This window comes from Plectropomus leopardus, chromosome 8, assembly GCF_008729295.1.
Source record: "Plectropomus leopardus isolate mb chromosome 8, YSFRI_Pleo_2.0, whole genome shotgun sequence".
NCBI lineage: Eukaryota > Metazoa > Chordata > Actinopteri > Perciformes > Serranidae > Plectropomus > Plectropomus leopardus.
The window spans coordinates 6261049-6287878 of NC_056470.1; the positions used below are offsets into that span (position 1 = coordinate 6261049).

Below are 26830 nucleotides of genomic sequence, written 5' to 3' on the forward strand. Positions count from 1 at the left end.
TTGACTGAAATATTTGACGCAAGTTTCATCATTAAATCCCGATTACCAAGTTTCTCTATTACAGGCACTTATCTGGTCTCATATATTATGCTATGTAGTCATGCTGGCTAAATCTCCATTTGTTAATATCAGAGAGAAGATACTGGTGATAGAGAAATGGGTTGATAAAGTTCCATCTTTTATCTTTGTAATGAAACTGCTATCATTTTGTTTTAATAAAAGCATCTGATTTCCATCTTTTTTCTCTCTAACTGTGTGTTTCCAACACAGTCACAGAGCCACAATGTGAAATACAAGTCTATTTCTGCTAGCACGCCTCACTCATTAGCTATTTTAGTGCATTCATTAGAAAATAAGGGTCACGACAAGGGCATTCGCCCCCCTTGAAGGTGTTTGCGTGGCATTCAAAACATATCAACTACAAAGGCCTCCCTTCCCTCTCCGAGCTGCTCCCTTGTGTGCTCTCTCTCCACCAAATAAACACCCACACACGCGCAAGCACACAAAAAGCGCTCTTCGGAGTCGAAGCGGGGAGACGGAGCTATGACTATTGTGCCTTGCCATGTAAATTAGTTGTTTACTTCTGTTCCCTCTCACATTCACTCGCATCATTAGCCACCTAAATATAACAACTGGCTGCCACCAATTTCCATCATACAACCTCATTTCACTGGTAATGACAGAGCACATACACCAATAAAGTGAGAACCTAAAAATGAGGTGAACAGCAGTGTCGTGACAAGATTATTTATGAGCGGAGAAATGTAATTTGTTGTTTTTTCTGTCCTATCCACTTACAGTGTCTCTATTAATTACGCCGTTCTGTATGCTAATATGGCCCTGGCAATCCATGGTCATTTGGTCTGCGTCAGTTTCAGACCGGATTTCACGGGGATCAATCTATGCACCGAGGTTTATGATAGAGAGAGCTGTGGAAAGAATGTAAGAGAGAGAGCGTGCTAAGAACCGAAGGACAGAGAGGTCTCTACCTCCTAATTACTTTTGTTTGAAGCGGCTGATAGTTAATTAATCTACAGTGTTATTGTGTTATTCTGGAGAAGCACTTGATTCACAGCATTTTCAATTAGCAGTGAGAAAGAGGGTTCACTCAATGGGCCTTATTATGACAGGCATCTCATTACGCCTATAGCTGGTAGACAAATCAGTGCAGACACAATGGGAAAATCCAATACAGCCTGCAACTTTTATTTAAAAAAATACCCAAAAACAATTACTTACGGAAAACTCATTTCAGAATTGCAGTTTCAAGTATTTAATCGTATAAACATTTCATTAGCTTGGTTGCATACAGACTAATCTGTCAGTTCATGAATGTTTTGTGCCATGACAAGCTGTTTTAACAATAATTGTAGCACATTCTTAACTGTATTTTCAGTTTAGATTTCCAGTCAAAAATGTATTCTCACTGATCAGAATGGTACTTAAAGAAATCCACAGTAACATTCTTATGTATAGAAATTGCATTTTCAGATATCTACAACTGATTGTACTAGTGAAAACTAAATTGAAGGTGTTGTTAATTCTTTAAGAAGCGTAGGTGGCTGTTTTAACGTTTCATATCTGAACTGGATATATACACTGCAGATATACGTGATTTACTTCTTTGTCAAAAAGAACATTTTAGATATTCACGGCATTCTTCATTGCAATATCTGCTTTACAATTCTTACAACAAAAAACTGCCATTTCAGATACCTCACCAGTCAGAATTTTAATTTGAGATATTCAAAATAAAAATTGACCTTGACCTTTGACCTCTGACCACCAAAATAAAATCAGGTCATCCTAATGTCCACTTAAACGTTTGTGCCAAGTTTGAAGAAATTCTTTTTTAAGGTGTTTCTGAGAAACAGACGGACTGACAGATGGACAGACGTATATAGGTACAGACAGACGGACAACCCAAAAAACACTGCCCTTCTCTATCGCCGGCACAGAAGCATAAAAAGTCTATATTACATATGACCATATGAATGCGATCACAATATTTTAACTTGTAGTACAGCATGTTCTATAGGTTGTCTTGGACGTATTTGCTGGTAAGACTTTTTCTGTGTTTATGCTTATTTAAATAATATAATATCATGAAGTATGTAGAAGTTACTGTCAAGTTAGCATTTAAAGAATCCTAAACGGTCTTCACCATTTAGCTTCAAAGCAGCAGGTGTCAACAAACAGAACAGCTGAGTTAAAAGGCCAACATCATGTCAAATTTCACCTCTCCAAAAAATACAACATCATACTGTGACTCTCAAGATACAGTTTTGGCTGAGAAATACACTTAAATCTCGACCACACCTGCCAAACCTCACAGGGAGAGAGAGCCTCCAGGGTGGATTTCCACATCTCTTTTTAAAGCCTGTCTTTTAAGTGTGTGTCCGCCTCGCCAGCAGCTTCAACACACAGGGGGGAGAAGGTTTAACTGTTAGGACGGGTTATCTTGCCCACTCTTCCTCCTGCTGCTCTAGGAGGTCAGAGGTTAATTCATCCAGTCCCTGGGTGAGACGGGACACAATGGAAGACAATTTGTTCTCCTCTGCAGGGCTGGGAAGCCCCTCCGGATGAATCAAACTTAATTAATACAGACAGTGAGAGAGAAGAAGGGTTCCACATTTTGGACGGAGGTAATCAAACAAAGAGCAGAGAGATGAACAGAGCTTCGACTTCTTTTTTCATCACTCTCGATTTGATTCTCTTGCCCTATATCACATGGTCATCCTCTCTTTTTCTCTCTCTGCCTCTTGTTTGCTTCCTATCTCTCACTCAGAGACAAGAGAGGTTCGGGAGCGCAGGCAGGAAAATCAATCAAGATTGGATTGATAGTGTAAACTGACAGGCCGAAGAGGCAGCAAAGCGTGATACATGAGCAGATTAGGATCGAGTGTGTCTGCAGGAAGCGGGTGTGACTACACGTTGCAGAAAACTCGAAGCAGGACTAGAGAGAAATTAACCTGCCGTGACTGGTGCAATCACTTAAATTAGTGCAGTCAGCAAACTAAAGATTTCTTTACATGACAAATGACAAAAATGATGAGATTTGACGGACGTTATAAAAGTAGCCACAACACTGTTAATCATCATCTACATTATCAAAACCTCAGGAATTATCATATCCACATTATGAAGTTGCTATAACAAGGAACCACAAATCTAGACTGCGATAGATATCCTTCCAAGTATGTGGGAGCTCTAGAAATAAAGCCTATTTGATCTCAAATGTGTCATTATCAGACAGGCAACTATCCTTTTACCCCAGTGGTTTGGTTTCCAGTGCCACCTTTACAATTGTACAAGCCAAGCAGGCCACTATACCAATGGAAAAAAAAACAAAAAAAAAACTTTTTTCAAATGTCAGAAATTGCCAAAGGAGGTCATTCCAAACTTCATAAACAAATCATGTCTTGGTTTGTTGTAGGTGTACCTCTTCCACCAAAGTCTGCAAAAAAAAAAAGGCTATAGACTGCTTTTCCATCGCCAATAGAACAAAGCTGTACACGGCTCTGCAGTAGATGAGCAGGACTATTTATGTGTGTGGTTTTTATTGTTTTATTTTGGTGTGCCATGTTTGACATCGCAGACAAGCAGCATGGATAAAGGCCAGTGAAAACTTTACGGTGGTTACCTCTCTTTATACATTACTTCATTTTTCAGTCTCTTTCAAACTCTGCGCACACTAATTTGGATCAATGTTTGAGGGCTGCTTACAGGGAGACGGAAGTATTTAGGAGCAGCGTGTCATTGCATCCTGCTAGTTAAGGGGGTAAAATTTGTGCATTCGCCTGAGTGTTGTGTTTCCACCTATGCTAATTGGAGCCAAAGGCAATAAATACCCAAGACTACTGCAGAGTCATTTGACCCTGGTGTGAATGCCAATTGTACATTTTCCCATTGCATTAACAGTCAGTGGAAATTAGGCTTTAGTGACTTACCTTCATGTTCCTTCTCTGAGGTACCAGTTTTTTTCATCTTCTTGGGGGTTTTCATGAAAAGCGGAAAGATGGTTCGCAGTCCCAGGATGTCCACAAACTTATGACAGTTATCTGCTCCCTCTGGTCCAATCATCCCATGGTCCAGCACCTTCAGAGCACTGGTTCGAGACATTTTCTTTTCTCTGCAGCAGAGAGAGGACACATTACTTCAGTGAGAGTTACTCACTATTTTAATAGATATTAAGAATATGCACATTTGTAATGTGTAATTTGTGAAGTGCCCCGAAAAGGGATGTCAATCAAGACAACTGCCATAAAACTTTCGGGTGGACTGGTAATACAACAATATTTTTATGTATTTCATTTAAAAAATCATTTCAGTTTTAAATTGTGTGCTCTGCAGTGCAACTCTGAAATAATATGGATTTTTATTCAAGGGAATAACTGAATCAGCTAAAATATGGATACAAATGGACCCAACAGTTTGACATTTTACCTCAGTAAACAAACATGACATTTTATAGTTACACTGCTACAAAACAAAACTGTTGAAATTTCTCCTGGGTAATGCCTGTCTCCACAGGGGGGAAAACACTTTACAGTGTGACTTTAAATATATTACATAAATCAACAAACAAACTAACAAATAAATATAACACTACATTCACCTTATCCTTATAATATGCGTTTGTCAGTTTACTGAGAAGTTTTAGAGATTTTCTTCTTTTTGTCTATATTGGCAAACTTTTGCGTGGCAACCTATAAAGTTCAGTAGTTCTTCTAAGAAATTCTCTTACACCTGTTTCCCCAAAATTAGGACATATTTGCAGTTTTTTTTTTTTAATAGTTGGAAAACCAGCTAAAATAATAGACTCCCATAGTCAATGGACTAGATCAGTGTATGGCCCTGCAGTTAGGACACCTTTCTGTTTTTGTTTTTTGTTTTTTTTTTACTGGTGTGTCACACTCAACATCACAAATGCATCAGAAAACAGGGTGAACAGCAGAAAACAGCATGGAGGCCAGAGAAAATGTAAATAGGTTACTCCTTTTTAATTTTTCTTATTCAGTCTCTCTTTCAAACTCTGTGCCAAAAAATTTGGCACTATGTTCGAGTATGTTCGAGTACTGCTTAGAAAGGCAGAATTTGTAGCAGTGTTTAATTTGCATCGTGTCGTGAAAGGGATGAAATTAGACCGCCCACCAGGAATCATATTGGATATTGGACATGGAGTTGATAAATACCCATAACTACTGCAGAGTCATTTGTCCAAGGAATAAGTGCAACTGTAACATTTTCCCACAAAAGACAGAAGCCAGATGTCAGTGGATGTTGGTGGGTTTTGTGTGTCGTGGGAAGGAGGCTTTATAGAACTTATAGATGGCTGCCTCAGGGTCACTGTTCCAAGAAATATCCCTGGTGATACTGACAGGTCAGCATCGCCTACTGTATCTTATTCTGTTGTCTAATATCTGTGTAGCTGTCACACCCCCTTGACCAACATCAATCTAGGTCATAGACTATTTTTTTTCTTTTTTTAGCAAGAAGTTCATTCACTTTTTATTTCTATCTCTGTAAGGCACTGATCTGATGACACGCTGTTGGCAGCTGTTCTTTTAATACCGTCTTCTTCATTCAGGTGCTAGAATTTTATTGACACTCGACACTTCTACATTTGTTATTTTCCATCTGCAGGTTTCTTACAGTCGCTTCACTCAGTGAAATACTTATTTTGATTCTCGGGTAGCATTTTTGTGAATGAATCTTAAATCTTACGGCAATTTAGGGGACTCTGATTATGCTAATAATCAAATCTCACAGTTCATTAAATTGATGAAAGCAGTTTACAGCAAGTTTTGGAAAATTAGTAGAGTTTAGTGAATCTGATTCAGAGCACTCGTTCAAATAAAATTTCACAGAAAAAGGTCAGGATGATATTGTGAAAATTGAGATTTGATAAGCGGCTCTCTAAAAGTTTAAATTAAATTCTAAAAATTGCACACATCTCCACTAACAATATAAAGTTCATTTAAGTTAGTCTGAGTTGATGATGCCAGTCCATCAGAGTCCAGCAATTAACTAAACTGCTTATTACTAATTACTGAAGCCACACAATATTTTTTAACAAAAACATAGCAAAACTAAAAAAAACATCTAACTTTAAACAAGATAAAACAAGAATTTTCCCCCTGTTAATTCTGAGAATCTTGTTTCCAGATGACAATCAAATTAGTTAGACAATAAACTACCATGACAGAAGACAGAAAATATGTGTTCTGTCAAACAAATAAATTGTAATGTGGATATTCATCTGTTTTCCATCATCAAAGCATTGGCACGATAAAGGGACCAACTGTTTCCTGCTCCGTCTCCACCCGCCAACCCCCCACCCAACACCTCCTCCCGGGAAATGTAGCTGTCTGTCACAGTGTCATTTCCTTCATTCCCACCAATGACAGATGACAGTGTTTATCTCAGAGGAGGGACACATATTTCAGGCAGTTGAGTCTGGTTCTCCAGACAGACACATTATATATGATGGACAGCTGGAGAGGCCAGGGGAGAGCGAGACACAGTGTACTTTCCGAAGGGAAACTAGGCAATTCAGTCGGTGACTTAACATAACATCCTGGAGTCGTGAACATGTCGCCGTCAATGTCAAGGGGGTGCAAGCATGACAGCAGCGGTAGAATTTTCATTTGACCCAAATTATAGATGAGACTAAATCACTCAAAAATGAGCCCTTGCTAAGAAACTTTTTAACCTGCACTGACAGACATGATCAGCCATTAGACCCCAAAGCCTGAACAAAATATTCTCAGACCCAATCAGAAAAAAGGCTACATACCCTTAAAAGATAGGGTAGGTGTTCATTCTATGGAAGTCTTCGCTTTACAGTCTTCCCACTTTCTGCTAGTCCCAGGCAGTTTTGGGCAAAAACTTGTACTATTCAGTACAAATGTGTGATTTCCGCTTTCTGTATTTTAATATTTCTGCAAACTTTGGTCCTTAAACCTTCTTGGAATTGCATAAATTGTGTATGTCTCACTTATGGATTCAATTAGGCCAATTTATTTCATGTGTGATGATGCCAGTCCTCATAGTGGCAATTTCATTGTGTTGGGACCATTTTTTGAAATGTAACATCACTGTTTAAAACGACCTATGGTGACCTCGAAGATAATCACAGGGACATGAAACTTTACAACCACAAACTAGAGACTGTGGGCATTCAGAGGATCAATGGATTTCATAGGTATATCTATAATGAGGGGGTTTCACAGCTGTTGCAGAAAAAAAATGCTTGCCATCCAATCACTGAAAATGCAATTCACAACAGGGATTTTTCTAGGGTGCTCCTCAAGGTCTTGGTGTATTAATGTGGTATTCTTTTGAGGGATTTTTGACTTTTTCTATCAATTTTTAAGTAATTCTAATGCTCAGAAATGCTAAATTTACCACTAAATCTGTGTAACAATGGTATCAACCCAAAAATTGCTGCAACAACTTGTGAAACAGAATTGAGCATGGAAATGGCTGTCATATACTTCCACTATAATTCTCTAAGCCCCTATAGCATCTAAACTATAAATAATCGAAAAGGTGCCTAATCGAAACTCAATGTTTATTACATATTTATGACTAGAAAAACCTGACACACAGTGTTGAGCTGCATCTCAAAATAATCTTCAGGTTTGCAGTTTTTAGATGTAACTCAACTGGGGTGGGGCTAATTTGCATATTAATAGATCTGCACATACTTAATGAGGCAAATGTGCACAAATATATCCAAGTCATTTTTAGATGTGAGGGGATTTTTTTTTTAATGGAAAAATTATTAAATGTGTAATATGCAAGAGATGAGTTTTTAGAGCTTTAATCCATACCAAGAGAGGATATCAAAAGTATTATATAATTAAAAACATTTTATTTTTCTAATGGAGCCATACTCACCATAAACTGCTAATAAGATTCTAAGACATGTGTCTGTAAAAATGGCAGCAGCAGTTTTAGTAGGATGTGTGTGGTCTGACAGTTAGCTATGCTGAGAATTCATCAAGACACCAGGTGTGAAATCTGTATGTAGCACAAAGTTGAAGAGGCCTGGTAGGAATTGAAATTGAGTTTTTGATGGAAAACCAATAAAAGTGTCTCAGTGAATGGCTTTTTTTTTTGTAGTCCCCCCCCACCCCCCCCCCCCCCACCTTTTTTTTTTGGAGCTGCATTGTGTCTTGTTAGAAAGCTGACCCTTTATATAACCAGGGTTTAAAAGAGACAGATCTGGAAAAAAGGACGCTGAAAATAGAAGCAGCAGAGGCTGAGATAACCTCACTTTTAGTCTTTTAGTATGGGTCAAGCTCCAAAAACTCTGTATCGTAATAGTCCTAAATCCTACAATGTTTCTTTAAAAACATTAAAATCTTTCTCTGACCAGTAAACATACAGATCTTTAAAACCCCACACCTCCAGTGTGTACTGCAAGCTTTGTGTTAAGTCTAAAGCCCAAACTGAAAAATACAATGTGGGATCTGCAACAGGATCTCTATTTAACACACAGGTATAAGTTTCAAACAAATCTCACGTTCCGCGTTCTGTGCTCTGCAAGTATTCGGCAGAGAGAAAAAGGATCAGAAATCAAATTCTCTTCAATTCTTAGAAATTCACAGTTAGTTTCTAAAAGTGATATCTTAGCTTGCTCTTCCTCCTCCTCCCTTTCTTTTTCTTCCTCTGTTTCCCCGGTGGATGATTTCACAGAAAAGGGTTTTTGCATTCAATAATGAGATATTGATCCGAGCCTTAAATCTACATGTCAAATGATGTGATTATCAGCGCATGGGTGCCGTGGCTGTGAAGGTTTCATAAATGCGTGTAATGTGTCTTTATGACTCTTTAAGGTCACATCTCTGCCTTGCTGCGCTCCACCAACTGTTGATTGATTGGACTGGCAGTCTCGCCAGGCAATAGACTAGACAGACGTGCTGTTCTGTGCAGCTCTAAAAACTGTTATGCTGTGAATGTTCGAATCTTCACATTACAGAAAGCAGTGGGGGGGGGGGCGCTGACCTGAGACTTTATATCAAGAGATGTTCTGTGCTGGGCTCAACACTACATTTTCCTTTACAGTTTGTTTCTATTGCACTGATTGGTGTAAATTCTACATTACTGTTGCACTTCAGAATGTGTAGGTGGTTAATATTACACTGGGAACAAACTTCATAATTAATTCATTTGTTTTTCTAAAATTATGAGAAGAATTTGCACAAACAAACCTAATTATGTGACACTTATTATCATATGTACTTATTAACTGCAGAACTGCAACAAATATTTTCTTGTATCTTTGACTCAACCTTGCCAAAATGGTGACTTTTCATATATTAACAATCTGCAATTGCCTCTACATTTTTTTAAATACATCTAACAAGTATTAGTATTTGTGTTCACAAAGAAATCAATACTGGCTGTCCATTAATTCATTAACTGTAACATTAACTGTAATTCACTGCAATAATTTGTCCAACAAGGGTAGTGATGAAGCAAAAAATGAGTCGTGCAAAAAAAAAAAAAAAAAAAGACATGAGTTTTTGTCAAAATCATGTTAGTTTTGGGCTACATATTTCAAACAATGCAAACAAAGTTCTGTCATTGTCACAATAAATGGATGTTGGTTATTTTAGTCTAAATATGTTTCATTAAAAGCCCTGTCAACTGATTTCCACAGGCTACTTTTAATAGTGCACTCCCTGGTGGCGAGTGCGCCACTTACTAACAGAATCCAGAAAAGTGTTCAGATAAGAAATATTCTAACACCCATTTCCCTTACTAAACAGAAATAGAAGTGTTAAACTTTTGAATTCGACTTTTTCTTGGTCGGAAAGACTGGCAAGGCTTAACTGCCTCCTTAACTCATCATAAAACACCATTCACGCAAACTTGACAATGACAAAATAAATCACACCCAAACCATCTTGGTTACCCTTGCTAGTAATCTAGTTAGTAAGCTGCTGTTGCAAAAATGACAAGCTTGACTTTGGTCAAATAAATCCTTAATTCACCAAGTTATATGTAAAAAAAAAAAATGCTGTCTCTCTGCCGTTGCTGAACGCCAGCTGTATAAAATCCTGTAACTTCTCCCTCTACCACTAGGTGTCATGGTGACTGTCAGCTCATCTGCCTGTTTCAACAGGTGAAACCTGAAACTGAGCTCTGGTGGTGCATGCTGTGCACTGCATACAATGAATTTATTAGAAAGAGGAGTGCTTATTTATGAAGGTACTGAAAAACATACCTTCATGATTTCTAAATACCCTGGTATACCATAATACCGTGAAACCACCCAAGACTAATTGGCACTGTATGTTCCTGCAAAGCACAAATACATTGTTCACATGCAATTATATACAGGATACAAGATCATGTTTTAGCTTAAAATACCCTGTTTGGTGGGCAAAATCCCTGCTGGAAACAGCACCATCTCTGTAAAAAACAACCCTCTTTTGTGCCATTATTACAGCAGAAAAGGCAGCTCGATCTTAGTAAAAAGCAATTGTTTTTTTAATGGCTCTATCCCCACTAAAAAACAGTGAAAGATCGCAACAAAACACCCATGTTTGGTGCCTAAAAAGCTTCTGGAAAACACAAAAGAAACAATAATTTTCTAAATAACCAGTTTTGTAGTTTGTTGGTCTTGAACAGTGCAGCTTGGCAGGCGTCTTGTCAAGGTGACACGCCATCCACTGTTACCTCCAGCCTCCAATGACAAAGTCAGCTCATAAACTACATCATTTCAGAAAAGTTGATGTAATACACATGAAACAAACAAACGTAACAAATTCGTGGTTTGCAGAAATACACAATGCCAACACTTTTTTTCTGGCGCCTGGGCTGCACCAACACTTTTACGGCAGCAGAAGTGAGTTCCAATCTGGCATTTCTATGTGTACTGCAGCCTCACCTAAGCATGAGATTCATCAGTTGAAGCCCTTCGCCTCTGAGGAATCGGTCCCGATTGGCTGGCAGCATGAGGCATGAGCACAGAGCATCGAAGAGGTTTTCCATCATCTCCTGCTCCTCGGCTGTGGACGGGTTGTGACGTTTGAAAACCTGAGAGGGAAGGAAACATTTATAAAGATACCCAGACCCAGATGTTGAGTTGATAAATGCCCAGCGGCATGATGTTTCTTCTTTTAATGATTGGAAATGACTGACTGTGATCAGTCTTTTTATTGGCATTTCTATATTTTAACTACTTTTTTAATTGGTTGACCGAGCTCACTCCTTTTGACACTTTTAGATGACCTTCATAAATACTTTCACGATAATTTTTATTGCTGATCAGGATTGCTTTTCACCAAGTTTGGTTGTGAACTGAACTGAACTGATGTGACAGACCTGCAAGTTGTAGTTACAAGGTTTGACCACTATGTCAAGACCGGCGCACCTTCTGGGGGCTTCATGTGAGCCACAAGGTTCGAGCACCACCACACAGTATACAGCTCATGTTAAATCTTGGGTCTTATACTCATGTTTGACGAATGACTGAGCCTTACCCCCATGAGGCTGAAACAAATGACAAGTAAATAAGAGGGGCAGTGGTAAAGCAAACTAAAAATAGAGCAAAAGCAAAATCTTACAGATAGTTGCTGTAGTAACACATCAATGCCATCCATCTCTCCCAACAGTTCTCTGGTATCTGTGGGAAAAAAGAAGTGTAGACGAAGGAAGACTATGAGATAAAAATGGGAGTAACAAGACAACAGGGAGATTAAATTGAGATGGTTGCAAACAAAGACATTTACGGAGCAGAAGGGAGGACATACAAAAAAGAGTTTAAGTGGAGAGATGAAGCAAAAGAGAAATAGGAAAAGAGAGGGAGCGATTGACAGAAGCACTACAAAGGCATACCACAAGCATAAACACTGACGAACATGTTGGCTACAAGGAGGGACCTCCAGAGAGAGAAGATGAGGGAAAATGAGGACACTAAAAAATATCTACGCAAGTTATTCCATCAAGGCCTGAGTATTTGAATGCTTTTTAAGGTTACGCAATACAACCCTACTTCTTAGTGGCCTTGTATAGCAGCGAGGGCCAAATGTCTTAAATCTAAGAATTTCAATGCCCTGAAATCTTTTAAATTGACATCAGGAAATTGCCAGGGGTGTAAATCACAAGTTTTATCACTATACAACATCATATTGACTCTTTGGACAAAGATCCTTGATTTGTTTATATCACAAAGTCTGCCACGATACAAATTTTGATTTAATTCAGGGGGCCTGCGTATGACAGAATGTCAGGAAATATCCTAATATCATTTTTCTTGGCTGCTTGCCATTATCTGCCTGGCACTTGACTGCTACCACTGTCTGAATGTTTAGAAGAAGGTGTGCCTGGATAGAGATGGTTACACGGACATGCCACAAGTCTATCTTTATTGTGATGACGTGTTTATGATTTCACTATGTATCAATAATACTGGATTGTTAAATCGATATATATCTGTCCAGATTGACATAAAATTACACCCTTTGAAGTGGCACAATGTATATCCATATTTACCATATTGTTTTTTTGTTTTTTTTTATTAAAAAAAATCCTCATCAATTTATAACCTCATTTTGTAGACTCGCTCTAGATCCGACATTTTTGCGGGTCCCTGAATGCAGCACAGCAGGCGTGTTTTTGTGGGGTGGATAGTTGATCTGTTGATTTGTTCACAGCTGATCAGATCACATCAGTGGGTGAGAGGAGCTGTTTGCAGATATTTGTAGGGCTGCACCTAACAATTATTTTCTTATCGATTAATCTATTGATTATTTTTTCGATTAGTCGATTAATGTATCAATTATTTTTTTATTGATCTAACTATTATTTTTTTATTACTCGATTAATATAACAACAAATTTACCGAAAATAACATTTTAATCGATTATGTTGATTATGTTGATTATGTTGACGCGCTGCTCCAGCTCCAGATGTTTGTAAATAAAAGTAAAGTTTTAGACCCAGCAGAATGAACGGTTGAGTTTCACTTTCAATGCACCTGACATTCTGCTACGATATCTCTGCAGCAAGTGCACTATAAATCACAGAACAGTATATATATTACAGTAGCTCTCCTAATTAACAGTCCAGCTCCAAAAATCTAGTTGTGGCGATGGATGATTTAGTACTGGCAGACCGCCACAAATAAATGAATGTGTGGGAAACCCTGACTTTGCAGATTACCGCGTGCAGCCCATTTTTTGTAACCGCACAGACTGTAGGCATAGCAAACACACTAACCCTGCATGCTCCAATCTGTTGTTCTAAACTCCAGTTTGTGTCAAGCCAGCGGCAGCCACCTAAAAACAGCAATGTTATTTTTAAGTTGGATATTGGACAGACATACACTCCAAACCCAGCAGCGTCTTCTTTGTTTCTTTTTCACCTGATGTCAGCAGTGAGGGGACAGTAAGTTCAGCCCCCCAGACCCCCTGTTTCGTGTTGGAGGCTGGTGCAGACCTTCAATTGTACAATGAACAGAACAGTGCGCACATCCACAGACATTCAATGTGGGAAAGTATGTCCAAGACTGGACAGGCACTGTCCAACCTTCGCTGGGCAGTAAAATGCTCATCACTGACAGCAGAATTTCGTTTGAAAGACAGTGAATCCACAGTCATTATTACATTCAAATTATCACATCAAGATTTTTCACTAAATTGTCATTTTCTTAATACTCCTCATGTGATTTGCCTTATTGTTACTTCAAGATACTGACAGTATTTAAATAGGGAACATTGTTCATGGGAGCATGTTTCCTTTGTGAAAAATAACATTTTTTGCTTAATTTTGTTTGTATTTGAAAAGCAGGAGGGAGAGGATTACTAAAGGCAGCACTGGTGAAGACGAGGAGGAGTGTAAAATGAGACACGACTCCCGCTGAATATCAATATGGCCTGTACCATTAATGAGAACCTATCCAAGGACCTGATAGTCCTGTGGCTATCTGAAGCTTTACAAGGTTTAAGTGAGGGAGGGAAGGGCCTGAGAAGACAGCAAATACACAAGACGAGACAGAGGAAAAGAAGCGAGACAGGATGACTAAAAAAGGTGTAAGGAAGAGAAATATAGAGAGAATACAAATGGAAACATGAAAGGTAACATAAAAATCAAAGAGTGACGGATAAAAATGACAGAATGATGAAAAACGACAAAAAAGAGGAATGAAAGGACGAAGAAAGTGACAGGAAGGGCAGTGTAAATGAGAGAGTGGTAATAGGAAGACACTTTGAAAAGACATAGAAAAAGACACAGAAAGAAAAGAATAATACAAAATGGGTAGGAAAAAAGGAAAGATGAAAAGGCAAAGAAAGGAGTTAGAAAAAAATGAAGCAAGCAGAGGATTTGAAGAAATAAAGAAATGGTAGAGAGGGAGAGAGAATAAGGGGAAAGAGCATTTTCTGACTGTTTGAGAAAGCTGAGAGATGACAGAAAAGTGGAAGATAAACTGGCATCATTTGGAAGCCACGGACCATTTAGTGAGACACACTTACTGTCATTGTTCTGCAGCAAGATAGCCAGGATTTCACTGCAGTACAGCTTGTTAGCATCAAACGGCATCTTTGCCTGTGCGGGAGAGGGGGGGCGCAAATTCCAATTACCACTCATCTTAAGCAACTCTGTTCTCAAGAGTCCAGAGAATTATTAGAAAATCACCCTGTATTCCAAAACAAAAGATGTTTCTTAAAACCATTCTTTCTCTAGGTCCTGCTTCACAGATTGTACTTGGTAGAGGTATACAGCAACTTTAAATGCAAAAAGCAAACTATGTTGAACTGGGTATGGGTGAAATTACATAAATGTTTTACCTGTTATAGGAGAATGACTTAATACAACATGCAGTGAGTTGTGGGACAGTTTTTGCAGTAAAGGTTAAGAAAATAATGAATATCTTCTAATGTTAAGATTAAGATAATCTTTTATAAAGAGTCGCAGATTAATCGATTCAATGGATTAATCGTAGCCGTAAAAATAACCTTAGCCATAGCTCTGCCATGCTCTTACCTTGATCCTCTTGAGCAGCCACTGCATGAGTCCCTGCTGAGCTGCTTCTGTGCACAGGCCTGGCCTGAACTCTGCCATATTTTCTATGATCGCTGAGGAAGACAAAACATCAAAAATCAAGATTAACCTGCAAGTTCGGTTGTGCTCTGCTGCTCAAGTGTCCTTCAACAAGTCACTATAAACTTAATAGCACCAGTGCCACCACTTTTGCTGACACCTAGAATTCCCTGACAGAGACTAAATGAGTTGGGGTCTACCAACCTGAAACGACGGATCGATGTCGACCGATAATGATCTCATTAAGTGGACAGGGTATCGGCAAGGCAGGACGAATCCCCATTAAATACATACAAATCCTTTAAAAATGTCAATTTACAATTGAGTGTTTACTCTCTAGGACAAAGCGAGCACTGATACTGGATCAGTTTCAGCATCATATACCCTCAGTTGAGGCCTCGGACAGAAACGTTTTTGTGAATTCGTACAAATTAGGATTACAAACTAATGGTTAGCTGTCAGATTCTCAGTCTTCACATTTGTCATCACACTTGCAGTCAGTTGAATGTAGCGTATTTATGAAGTGACTTATTTATGATTTTTTGAAGTAAGAAAAAAAAATAACATTTCAAAATTAAATTTTATCCTTGCTCAAAATTAATTCAAGCACTTGATCCCTCAATGATCCCTCTTCATTTATGTCTCTTTATAAAAACTTTAGGGCCTTGATTTTTCCCCCTTTCCTTAAAGTTAAAGGATTTCAAGGCCCCACGGGAACCCAAGCTATCATGATAGCTATTGTTATAGTTAGGGCTCGAAAATATATCAATATGATATCAATATTCTGTATTTACAAGATATATGAGACTAGATATTATCTTAGATTTTGTAACATCGTAAGTGTTGTCTGTTCCTGGTTTTAAATGCTGCATCACAGATGTTATATGCTGAGCTTACCAGACTGGTCTAACTGTTGTATTATTTGCCTTTATCCACTTAGTCATTATACTCACAATACTGATGATTATATATCAAAAATGTCATTGTGTAAATATTTTGTGAAAGAACCAATAACCAACCCTGCAATATTAATACTGAGGTATTTGTTACAAAATACATTTGATTTTTTACATATCCCCCAGTCCTAGATATAGTATAAGTTATCATTCTTGGTGTGGACAGCCCTTCAGGCTCATGTTTTCTCTGTTACAATGTGTCTGTCTCAGTACATACTCCCACGTCAGTGTAGTCTTTAATCAAAGCTCTCTAAGTGTCACAAATTAACATACAGATGGTATGCAAACACACTTTGAAGGAGAACTGTGAAATACAACAGACATCTTTCTATAGAGGGTTCGTCTGGGTTCTGTTCCCACTACTTCTAATATTATCTATCTATATTAGAAAGCTGTCTCTGCCACATGATATCTCTATCTGAGCAGACTGCAGCAGAAGGGGACGGAGAGAGAGAGAAGGAGACTGTGGGGCGGTGATGAAAGGAGGGAGAGGAGGAAAACTACAGGGATCGAGGGGAGGGAAATAAATTGAGAGAAAAAGCAGAAGGGAGGCACAGAGGTGGGAAGTCAAAAATGAGGGATGGAAAACTGAGGGAATGAAGGACACGAGGAGTGAGGGAATCAGGGAATGCAGCAAGATGACAACAAAACATACAAGCTGGAGAGAGTTGGGAACTGATAAAAAAACAAATGAAAAAACAACAGAGCAACATCTGGAGAGAGTGGCGGCAGATGATAGAGAAATGTTGAGAGAAAGAAACAGAGGAGAGGATGGAGAGGCAGGGTGCTGAGGGAGAGAGACGATGGGCCTTTATCAGTGATTCAAACAGAGCAGACAGACAGCATCCTGGTGGACGGCAGGCTCAGAGCAGAGAGCAGCCAAGGCAGACAAAAGGCTTATTCAAGCTTGGAGAGCTCCCTTGATAACACACACACACACACGCACACGCACACACACACGCACGCACACACGCACGCACACACGCACACACACACACACACACACACAGACACACACACGCGCACACACACACACACACACACACAATTGAATAGAAGATTTGCACAAGCACTGCTCCCCCAATATAACCCACACTCGCACAAAGAGCCAAATACACACACCTAAACAGCCCTCCTGACACTCGGCCTCAATCTGGCAACAAAGAAAAAAAATCATCTCAGTAGACTCATTCGACACAAAAAGAGCTGAGAGGCAGAAAAGTCTGATTCATGAGAGGCTAAATACAGAGAGCATGACTTCTCAAACTATCTGCTGGCCCGTGTCCTCTGCTGGCCCGCGTGTCCACATTTAAAGGTGTATTTTGTGAGATCTAGACATAATTTTAGTTTCAAACATTAAAAAAATAAACTACTAACCCTATCAACAGTGTGAAGAAATAGCACCTTTGACGTTTTGTCCAAGATGCCTATGTACTGCACTGCAGAGATATCCACTGTTAAACAGCCAGCGGCGGGAGAAAAGAAGCGATGTAAGAAGAAGCAAAACTAAAGTTAATATTGGCGTGGCTTTTTGCAGCACTGGTGACAGCTCTTGGAGAGTAAAAAGATGCAGTTTGATGCTGAACTTGCAACATTTCTTTGACATTGGTAAGGAATATCCTACGTTGGGCTTTTTACCAAAATATATCTTTAATGTAACTAACAACAACACAAACTGTAGGCTTACAGTTCGCCATAAACCTTCAAATGGCGAAGTGACTTTTTTCTTGTTACTTAGCATTGCTAAAACTAAGCTAAGTAAGCTATAAAGTAAACTATACACAAACTCCACATGTGAAGATCATAAGACAGCAGCCTTATTTTGACCGGTTATGAGTTATGATTTCAGCTGTATGGACCCAGTAGTAGACCAACCGAAATAATGTCGACAGTGGGAAACTTGTGGCACCATGGTGCAAGTTGACTGTAAAGCTGTTGGCGAGGGATGTGCATGCCTGCTCAGGTGGCACATATGATAGTGGAACAATGCAGAGAAGATTGGCAGGGCTTCTTTCCATAAGAATCTCAGATGTGACATTGAGGTGTTGAAATACTGGCCCCAATTCGTTGAGACTGGGTGGCTGAAAATGACAAAATGCACCTTTAAAGCTGTCAAATCTATGCCACAAACACCGATTCTGATTCTCCAGAATGCCTCAGATTTAAAAAAAAAAACTGTGTTTAAAAAGTGCTTCTTCTTTGCCAAAACATTCAAATAAGACACTGACGCCTTCCCTTCGCTGTCACAGGAAAAAGTCGAGGACACTTGGCAGGGGGGGGACGCACTGTTAAGGCTTAAAGAATACAAATAAAGTTAGTCTACGCCCTCTGTGTAATGTCAAAAGCAGGTCCAGGAGGACTCGCTGTCACTGCACTGCCCAAAGCTCTAACACTTGCTCACGCACACCTTAAAGGCACAGCTCCCTCTGGAAGAGCTTGTCATGTTTCTGTACTAAACACGACAAGGCTGATCAATTATTCTTGCTGTGAATATTCAAATTCTTCCGAGCTGCTATCTTTATCCAAGCCTGTTTTTTTATCATGTGCAGTATAGAAGCACAGAGGCTTTGCAGTGAAATTTGTCCTAGATTTCTGCCAGATATTTGTCCCACATGTTTTGAATATAAATGAATGTACTGAAAGCACCTTTCAGTCTAGTTCTTTAGTGGTTGTACTGCTCATAGGAACATGTCTTGCTTTGCTGACATGTATAGGTAGATTAGTTAATAGCATGTTTGTCTTATTGACCTTGCGCACAGTGTTTGAAATGGTCTTCACTGGCCAAGGTGGATGGCAGAAGGAAAAAATCCACCTGCCAAGCATTTATTTTACCAACCAAAATAATAAATTACCTTTTTTGTTTCACATATACATGAGTTTCAGTACATTTCTTTGAGATAAAAATGTGTTATGTTAAATGCAAACTTAAAGACAAGGCCAGAGCAAAACCTGAAGCAAGGTTAATTAAATATGTTGAACAGCTCATTACCACAACCTCACCCTGTGGATAAGTTCACTCTGGTTAACGGTGATGCAGTGAATATGTCCGGGGCTTTTATTGTGAAAGGTAGCAGCAGCACATTAGCAGCGCAAACAAGTGAGCAGCTTAGGGCCACCAGAGCAGTGCGCTCCTAAATGACACAAAACGTGACAGAGACTTTCCACAGAGTTTAATACTATTTTGATACAAACATTTGTGGTGGATAGCCTCCTTTACTCACCAAATGAAAAATCTATCCATATTTGGTGCTTGGTGGTTGCTAATTTTGGACCCTGCTTGTGTGTTTCAGCAATAAGAAGGTGCTCCATCACTATTGTTTGTCTCTAACTTCCTGTCAACAAATAATGCAGGGAATGTGAGTCAGGGTTTCTCACACATTTATTTATGTGTGGTGGCACATCTGCCACCACGTGCTGGTTTCTATTTTTTTAGGCTGTTATTAACAGGGCTATTAGAATATATATATATATATATATATATATATATATATATATATATACACACTGTTTGATTACACATTGCACCAAATTGTCAGAGCGCAGAGTGTACTCTGGCCACAGATGGAGCAGTAAAAAACCCTGGCGCAGTTAAAGTGAAACTTAACCATAGATTGCGTTGAGTCTAAAAGTTTCCATAACTTTGGCTCTGAAACAGCTGCTCCTCTCGTACATTAATCTAATCTCAATCGGCAGATCAAAAAAAGATCTCATGAAGAGATCCTGTGCTGTGTTCACACATCTGCAAAAACAACCGAATTTAGAGTAGCGACACAGAATGACACAAAGGATACACACACGAAAAAAAAATTTAAAAGCGAAGTTTGCTACCCCTCCAATTCTAATTCTGTGGGAAACACTGTGTCGCTTGTGTTGGTTGGTTAACATCTGCTGATGCTTTTTTGCAAATTTGTGACTTTTTTTAATATAATGTAAACAGTGAAACGCTGAGACACTTCATGTCAAGTTACTTAACAACAGTACAGCAACTGTCTTTGTAAAACAGCTCCATATTTCATTCCTGGCACCGCCTTTGTTGGTCGGTCTCACTGCTCCGGGATTCAGTTCAAAACACGATGAATGTTTGAAAGCAGTATGCCAAGCTTTCAGCTGTTTGATTCAGACGCATTCTGGGCTGGTGACAGTGGATGGCTGTGGCTCTGTCTGTGTACATTAACCATTTCAGAAAATCCATCTGCTCCAGCATACGAAGTTTTGGTCACCTATACCCTTGAGTTTATGGTCAATGACAGTTTGGTAATGTGGGAGAAAAAAATCAAGCTTATATTTATGAAAGCCCAGTAGCTAAAAATAAACTGCATACAGCCCATAATAAACTTTACTGTTTTTCAGCCTGGACAAAACTGGTTACAGGAGCAAAAGATGCTGAAAAAGACGTGACGTTAGGGAGTGTTTCTTTTAATATGGTCCATTACAAATCCAGTATAGGATTTAAAGTGGACAACCACATAACATTTTTGTTTGTGTTGCTTCAAGACAAACAAAAAATGAAGTATCACGGTTGAAACGTTCTCCTGAAACATCTCCTTACCCAGTGTGTTATAGATGCCATCAGCCTCCTCCTTCACCTGTTCATCAAGCCGCTCCATATTCTGCACCAGCAAGGCCACCACCTGACCCTCCAACTGCAAACACAGAAAGATCAAAATCAAGTTCTGGTTCTTTTGAAAAGTTTGCCACATCAAAAGAAAAATCCAAGTCTACATACAGATGTGGACAAATGTATTGGAACTCTGAAAATAGAAGAACCAACAATTTTCTCTGAAATAACTTGACACTGACAAAAGTAATTGGCATCCGTTATTGTTAATTCAATATTTAATGAAAATAGACATTTACTTAGATACTTTACTCTATGACATACCGAAGGCACACAGTATACATGAGACAATTGCTTTTAACTTGATCAGTTTTCAGGAGGATTGAAACATTGTTTCAATGAGCTATAAGGGTACCAACAAATTTGGCCATGTCTGTAGGTGCTATAAAACATATAATTTGGATATAAGACACATTTTGATGCAATGCTAATACTCAGTAACAGTTAAAAAGTATGCACATATAAAGCTCTTCTTATGTTAAAATGACATGTGCGTGACATCACTCTACCCAGAAACATGTTTCCCCCTCTCATCATGACTGCTGCATAATATGAAGTATGACTGAGGAGGTTGAGAACACAGTTCTAACAAATTTCTCATCATTAACACATTTTACATCATTATCTACTTGAAAGATCAAAACATGTTTCATATCTCACAACTTTTAACATTTTCCACTGTGTTGTATGTGTGTCAGCTGAGTTCTTATCTTTATATTTTGCAATATGATGATGTGAAGAAAAATGACAAACTCATTTCATAAGCTCAAAAAAAAGAAAAAAAAGCAGAGGCACAGATGACAAAGTGAGTGCTCACTTTTAAGCCTCAGTCTTGGCAAAAGAAACTCAGTTCCTGTCTGAGCTTCTTTGAACGTGTCCAAGTGTTATCAGTCAAGTCAAGATTGGAGACTCATAACTAAACAGAGCTCGCGGGGTGCCGACTGGCTGGATAAAAGTACTATTACAGATGAAAGAAGACGGACAGTCGACACAGATTTATGAGTCACCGGAGACCGTCGTGGATCATTTTGATTCATCTTATCAAGGATACCACCTGGCCTTCTGGCAACAAGGACAGAGGAGCTGGGGGCATTACAGCAAAGAGCAGAGAGAAATGGATTCAACCGAGCCTTGCTGCCCTCGAACCGTTTCCCTTGGAAGCAGCTGTAAAGAAGAGTGTGCTTTATGGGCGCTCCATTGCATGGTAAATGGACTGCATTTATATAATGCCTTTATCCAGCGAGCACTGCAAAAAGCCACCTGAGGTACTGTCTAGCCCACTATCACATCACAGGCCAAAACAAACACACACACACACACACACACACACACACACACACACACACACACACACACACACACACACACACACACACACACACACACACACACACACACACACACACACACACACACACAGAGCAGTGTTTCTGTCAAGGGTCTTTCACATTTATCCAATTGTCCCCACAATACTTCCTGTCAAACACTAACCAACCAGCTAGCCGGATAAAAGAAAAACACCTTGTGGTACATTTGAATCAGAAAGATATATTATTTTTTAGTCAAAAATGACAATATTATCAACCAACAACATGGAAAAGCAATATTATTATGATTACAACGTCAAATGGTCTATAGTGTTTTGACATGCAGAGTGTTGTTTGAATCCTCAAGCACATGTAGGTTAGACAATCTCTAAGGACAGATGTGTGTGTGTGGATGTGTTTGTGGATCTGGTGACAAATAAAGGAGTGCTGTGGTTTGGAGCCAAACAACTGCCGACACAGCGATACACTCCGCCTCGCCTTTTTCTGTGTTGGTCAGTGCAGGTCAAGAGTGCTCCTTTAAAAGTCTGACTTTTTCTCATCTCTAAAAAACACTCAGCTCTGTCTTAGAGGTGGGTGATGTATAGAATATATCCAATATGCGCAAATTTCATTTTTATGTGCAATATGGCAGATGACCATACCGTCATATCGAGATATTACTTGCACATTTTATTCATTTATTAAGGTGTTCAAAACAGGTTGTGTTGACACACACACACACACACACACACTCACACACTCACACACTCACACACACACACACACACACACACCTCCACCAGTAAAATATAGAAAATATGCATGTATGACTGTAGCAGTACCATCTAAATCTGTTCTGTTGCTTAAAATACCACCCACTAAAGAACACTGCAGTCAAGCCAGCATCTACTTCAAAAAAGACAGTTAAACCATTGTTTTCCAGAACATGAATATATACATAACCTATACAATAGCAATTTCACATTTATTCAATAAGTCAACCAGTCTGTCCTTAATATCAGAAAGAACATAAAAATACAGTCAATATTTCGTCTGATCCGTCTTAGATTTTATTTGAGGAATATCAGCTTTTGCCATCACACAAAAGATTAGAGTCCCACGGGCTCGATTGATCACGTTGAGACATTCTTTTGTTCTTCAGTCTGTCACGCTTTTAAACCAGAGTATGGTTTCTGAGTACTCTCAGTATACCTGGGTCGAACACTAAATGTAATAGGAATGATTGATTAGTTGCATTGCAGTCGCTTTTTTTTAATGTCTGATTGGATTTTTACCTTTTGTACTATGGTTTTGTTGTTTGGTTAAATGTTATATTTATGTGTTGCTTCGTATTTTCCTATTTATGTGAAAGAGCAGGCCTCCTGGAACGCAAGACAATTTCAGAATTTCATCCTGACAATAAAGTGAAATCTAATCTTTTCTTAAATAAATAAGTCGACCACATGTAAACTGTATTTTAGAGAAAACTTGAATTTCAAATGGATAAATAGTCAAACATAATAATAAAGAATTCATTTCCAAAGACCAATCTGACTTCAAAATAACAGTTAACCACCTTAGAGAGTCAGTCAGACATTATTAGGACAAATCTGATATAGAATTTCAAATAAGAGCCATTTGAAATGTCATATATGAGCTGTCTACTCTCTAAATTATGATTAGTTCACGAGAATGGTCATACACATCAAAGGGTTAAACCAAAAGTTTTGTAATTTGAGGAAAAAAAGGAAAATAATTAATATACAGTATATTGTATAAAACAGCGTCACCAAAGCGCACATTGGCTTAAAGCAAACTAATCATTGCTTATCTGTTAAACAATGTGTCCTACAATACACCGATTTAAAATAATTCAATGTCATATATATCACTGTGTTCCTCACAGTAATGTCTTTTACACTTAACTGAAAAAGGAGTAAAATATGTAGTTAGACTGCCCAAACAGCCTTGAAAAATCAGACCAAACAGGTAACCCATTGCAGCGAGAAACAAGTGCCATGATGAATGCCGTTTGGGCGCCTGGCACTAGACTTGGCACACTCAAGCCAACAGATTCTTTGATGAAGTGTTGTAGTGACAGCCGGGAAGGAGCGGGGCCACACAGTTCTTTCCTCCATTATAGGAATATCAGTACATTATTGTAGTTTGACCTTTGTCTGTGTCGCTCTAAATGTCAGCTCACATAATAGGGTATCAAAAAATCTTCCCTGGTTCATAGACGGCACGACAGGCTCATCGACAAAAAAGAGAGGGAGAGAGGGCTAAATGTACACAGAGACGGAGAGAGAAGACGTGAACATAGAGCTGATGCCAACAGACAGCTGGAGGTGACAAAGGAAAGCTTTAAATAACTGAAAAGTGTGAGAGCAGATGCTATAATTATATAGCTGACATTACACTTTGAAAGTAGTTTTTGCTCCCCCTTGACCATCTTCTTGTCACTTTGTGAATTCAATTCAAAATTTACTTCATTGCCACAACTCAAACTGTCATATAGCCAAAAAAAATGCAAACAAGTTTAATAATAATAATTTACCCATGACAGAAAGCACAGCGTAGTTACATACATGTAATAACAATAAGCTTCCAAAGTTTTATGTTTTATAATAACATTAAAACCAAACTTCTAATTTTTTTTTAACCAAATTCTACATTCAATAATCTGTTAGTGATCTCCCATGCAGACAGAAAAAAATGCATAGTATCAATCAGTATATCTATTGTAAAAGACACTGGTCTGAAGCAGCACCTTGGCAACAGCTTGACAGAAAACTCCAGTGGACCCAGCCATCTGTCTAACATCTGCAAACGTGCTGGACGACGTCTCAAAGCTTTGCAGAAGTTGGCCAACAAGCTTGATTCCAGATTCCAGAGGCAGAGCCAACGCCTGTCATGATAACTACTTTAGGCCGTTTTACGCCACCGATATAATGATAATATAATTTCAATGATATATTATGACATAATAGTGCAGTGCACACTCAAAAGCTACTGTGGTGCAGCCAGCTAACGGGGACAGACGGCCTAGGAGTCAAGTGTTTTGCTGTGAAATTTACAGAGAGGAGGATGACGTTTTGGAGGATCAAACTACAAACGACAGACTTTTTGGCTCATTGCCAAGGGTTGGCAAGCTAACAGCTCTCAGGACTGTGCCTCTTCCACAAAAGTGCAGCTGCAAACTACCGGTAAGCTACACTGTGTCATCTCTGAAGTGTTTCATTTTTACTTTGGACTCTCACAAGAAGTTGGGGACGGAGAGAAAGGAAAAGGACAATCACTGTGCCCAAGTCTTACAAAACCCTGCTGTTAATTCTGGCATTGTTGTGGCTAAAATATTGATGACATTCTAATGTAACAGTCGTGTCCATATTTCATAAAATAGGTTAATTACATTATTAGCGTGACAGTAGTAAGAGCATTTTTTTTGTCCAAATGCTCCAAATAGAGGGTTCAAAATTAAATACGGTAACCGGAACAGAACCTGTCCCATGTACAGCTCATCTCTGGAACGCTCTCTCCCACAAACTATCCGTGATATTGACTCTCTACCCATCTTCAAACCTTGCCTCAAAACACACCTTTTTTAGACTTGCCTATTCTGTGTGACCATTGTTGATGACCTTATACTTATTTTTTAGCATTTTTGTGTATATTGTTTGACTTGTCTCCTAATATTTTGTTGTTATATTATTGCTGTATCTGTAAGGTGACCCTGAGTGTCCTGAAAGGTGCCCATAAATGAATTTTACTAAGGGGTATCTGAGGTCACCACCGAGCCGTGCCATGTCACTTGCGAAGGCTAACATCAAATGACTTGACAGGAGCTCTCTCCACTCTGCTTTCACTTCAAACATTTCAGCTTCGTATCTATCACAAAGAAGCTGCAGATCAGCGATAGGCTTTCTAAATGCTACTCATGAAGCTTGTCTCTGCAAAAGCAAAATAAAATAGACATCTCAAAATGTCTGCATGTCTTTCTAGAGCCAGCCGAAGTCTTGCTTTTGATTCATTAACACCACTCATCAGCCCGGTTTGGATGCCAGAGCCCAGAAACTTAAGTATTGACTCCACAGAGTGCTGCTTCATCAATACCATCAAAGAATGATGTAAATCCTGAACTCACCAGAGCATCTATGAGCACCTCAGCACCCTCCTCGCTCTCATGGAGTGTGTCGATATCTGTCAGCTCCTGCAGCAGGTCAACGACTGCTATGGCAACATGTGGGTCAGGCTAAGGACAATAAGCATGTCGGAAAAGAGCAATGCATTGATTTAGCACAACAATTGACTTTTTTTTAAAAAAAGGATCAATTAGATGCATCATTCTTCTTCCTTGCCAAATCCTAGTGCATACAATAGTAAAATGTACAGATATATTACATAGTTTTAATGAAAATGCAATGTATATATTTTTGTATCATAATTAAACAATAAGGCTGGTGATATTCTATGCTGCTTGTATTGTAAAAAACAAGTCCATGAACAGACAAAAAACAGCAGTGTGTTGTTCAGTCTCTCAAAACGTTCTGACTCTCTGACCCTGTCTGGATGGATGAATAACATTTTTGTTAATTTAAGCATTGCAGTTTTGTATGAAGCTAAGTAGTTCCAACAAAATTACCTGAAAATAAATAACAAAATAAAAGTAAAAACATGAACAAATAAAGTGCAGAAAATCTTAAAAATATATGTTATACATGTAAATATATGTAGTAAAGTATTTTTCTGTAATTTAATGTTAAATATATAACTATAATGACTATGAATATAGTTTTCTGAACATGTTCGTAATTTTCTAATAATTCTCCCACTTTTTTAGAAACTAATTTTGGTTCATTTTCTTTGCTACCTTTTAGTTATTTCTACAA

General features: G+C 38.7%; 1 protein-coding gene across 1 annotated transcript in view; it reads right to left on the reverse strand.

Moving 5' to 3' along the window:
- The window catches only part of ctnnbl1 (catenin, beta like 1), a 73255-nt gene that overhangs the window by 40456 nt on the left and 5969 nt on the right, over positions 1-26830 (reverse strand). The window contains exons 5-11 of the mRNA XM_042492586.1: positions 26086-26183; positions 20566-20659; positions 15004-15095; positions 14493-14565; positions 11586-11644; positions 10907-11055; positions 3951-4132 (exon numbers count right to left, since the gene is read on the reverse strand). Of these exons, the coding sequence (XP_042348520.1) occupies positions 3951-4132; positions 10907-11055; positions 11586-11644; positions 14493-14565; positions 15004-15095; positions 20566-20659; positions 26086-26183 (747 nt within the window). The remainder of the gene's footprint in view (positions 1-3950; positions 4133-10906; positions 11056-11585; positions 11645-14492; positions 14566-15003; positions 15096-20565; positions 20660-26085; positions 26184-26830) is intronic.